Source organism: Wasmannia auropunctata, unplaced genomic scaffold (genome assembly GCF_000956235.1).
Source record: "Wasmannia auropunctata unplaced genomic scaffold, wasmannia.A_1.0 LD265149.1, whole genome shotgun sequence".
Lineage (NCBI taxonomy): Eukaryota > Metazoa > Arthropoda > Insecta > Hymenoptera > Formicidae > Wasmannia > Wasmannia auropunctata.
This window is the reverse complement of record NW_012097741.1, coordinates 1-1,201: the sequence shown is the minus strand read 5'-3', so window position 1 is coordinate 1,201 and position 1,201 is coordinate 1. Positions and strand designations below refer to the sequence as shown.

The following is a 1,201-nucleotide window of genomic DNA, read 5'->3' as shown; positions in this document are numbered from 1 at the left end:
TAAGATAAAAATAATTTTCTGACTTTATAAATATCTCTTATAAAAATCTCTTTGGCTTAGTGTACGGACGATTTTGTCTTGAAAATTGAAAGTAAAATTTGTAAAAATTTAAAATTTTCAATAGCCGCTGACTACCGCTTTGGTTCCGCATAGTTGAACGTAGACACGAGATAACGACATCGTAAATAATCCCTTTTCAAATGATTCGTACGTATCGAATCACGAAGTGCACGCGAGTTATCACAGTTTGCGGTTTACAACAAAGCGCACGCGATGATCGATCGAGCATATTAATGCTGGGCTCACTATAAATCACAAGGCGGTAAAGTCACGTAATCCTTTTATAGTGTCCGACATGTTGATGGGAATATACCTCTTCATAATCGCCATAGAAGACGCGAGGTTTCGCGATAACTACAAAGAAGAAGCCAGTACATGGATGTCCTCATGGCCCTGCACGCTCTTAGGTGCGCTGGCGATGACATCATCCGAGGTATGCACATTAACACCTCGCTGAATCCCACAATTTTCAATTCGCAACGTACAATTGCTATTTAACGGTACTATTTATAATGACCGCTTACGCTACTATTCAGCGAAATCTGGTAGCCGTGACAAAGTCGACATTAGTGATATTATATATGTAGCGCACATTTAATTTTATTTATGTAATTATAGCTGTAAAGCATTTCCGATTCAAATCGCAATCGTTGCTCGAATAGATATCGATGCGCGGCATCCGCATATTTCTTGAGAAACGAGTTCAGTAGATTTAAATGTAACTTTTCCTTCGCGCACGATTCTAATTTCTTCAAATAGCAGTATTACAGTTAGATATAAATTGAGATTATAAAGGTTGAAAAAAATCGAAAATTAAAATAGATGATTGTAAATTGCTTGGCAAGGTTTCCGTGCTCATCCTGTCATTTATGTCCGTGGAGCGATTTATTCTGATCGCAGCACCTTTGAAGTGTCATCGCGCCATGACATCTCAAGCTGCATCCTCATCGATGATCGTCATCTGGATCATCGGACTTATCATCGCTCTTGTGCCAGGTTTGTTTACTTGAAAGAAGAATCTGTTTATTTAATTTTCTTAATTTCTAACAATTTTTCTTTAATTTTTTTTTGAATTTTTATTTATTATATAGTTATATTATAGTTTATAGATCGGAAGAGCACACGTCTGAACTCCAGTCAC

At 37.0% G+C, this 1,201-nt stretch overlaps 1 protein-coding gene across 1 annotated transcript; it reads left to right on the top strand.

Moving 5' to 3' along the window:
- Window positions 1-351: 351 nt before the first annotated feature.
- LOC105462363 (relaxin receptor 1-like) lies at window positions 352-1,056 on the top strand (the record flags this gene model as incomplete). The annotated part of the gene is made up of 2 exons (XM_011708887.1): window positions 352-493; window positions 906-1,056. Coding segments are annotated over exons 1-2 (289 nt in total), but the record flags the coding sequence as incomplete, so codon positions are not given.
- Between the last annotated feature and the right edge of the window lie 145 nt (window positions 1,057-1,201).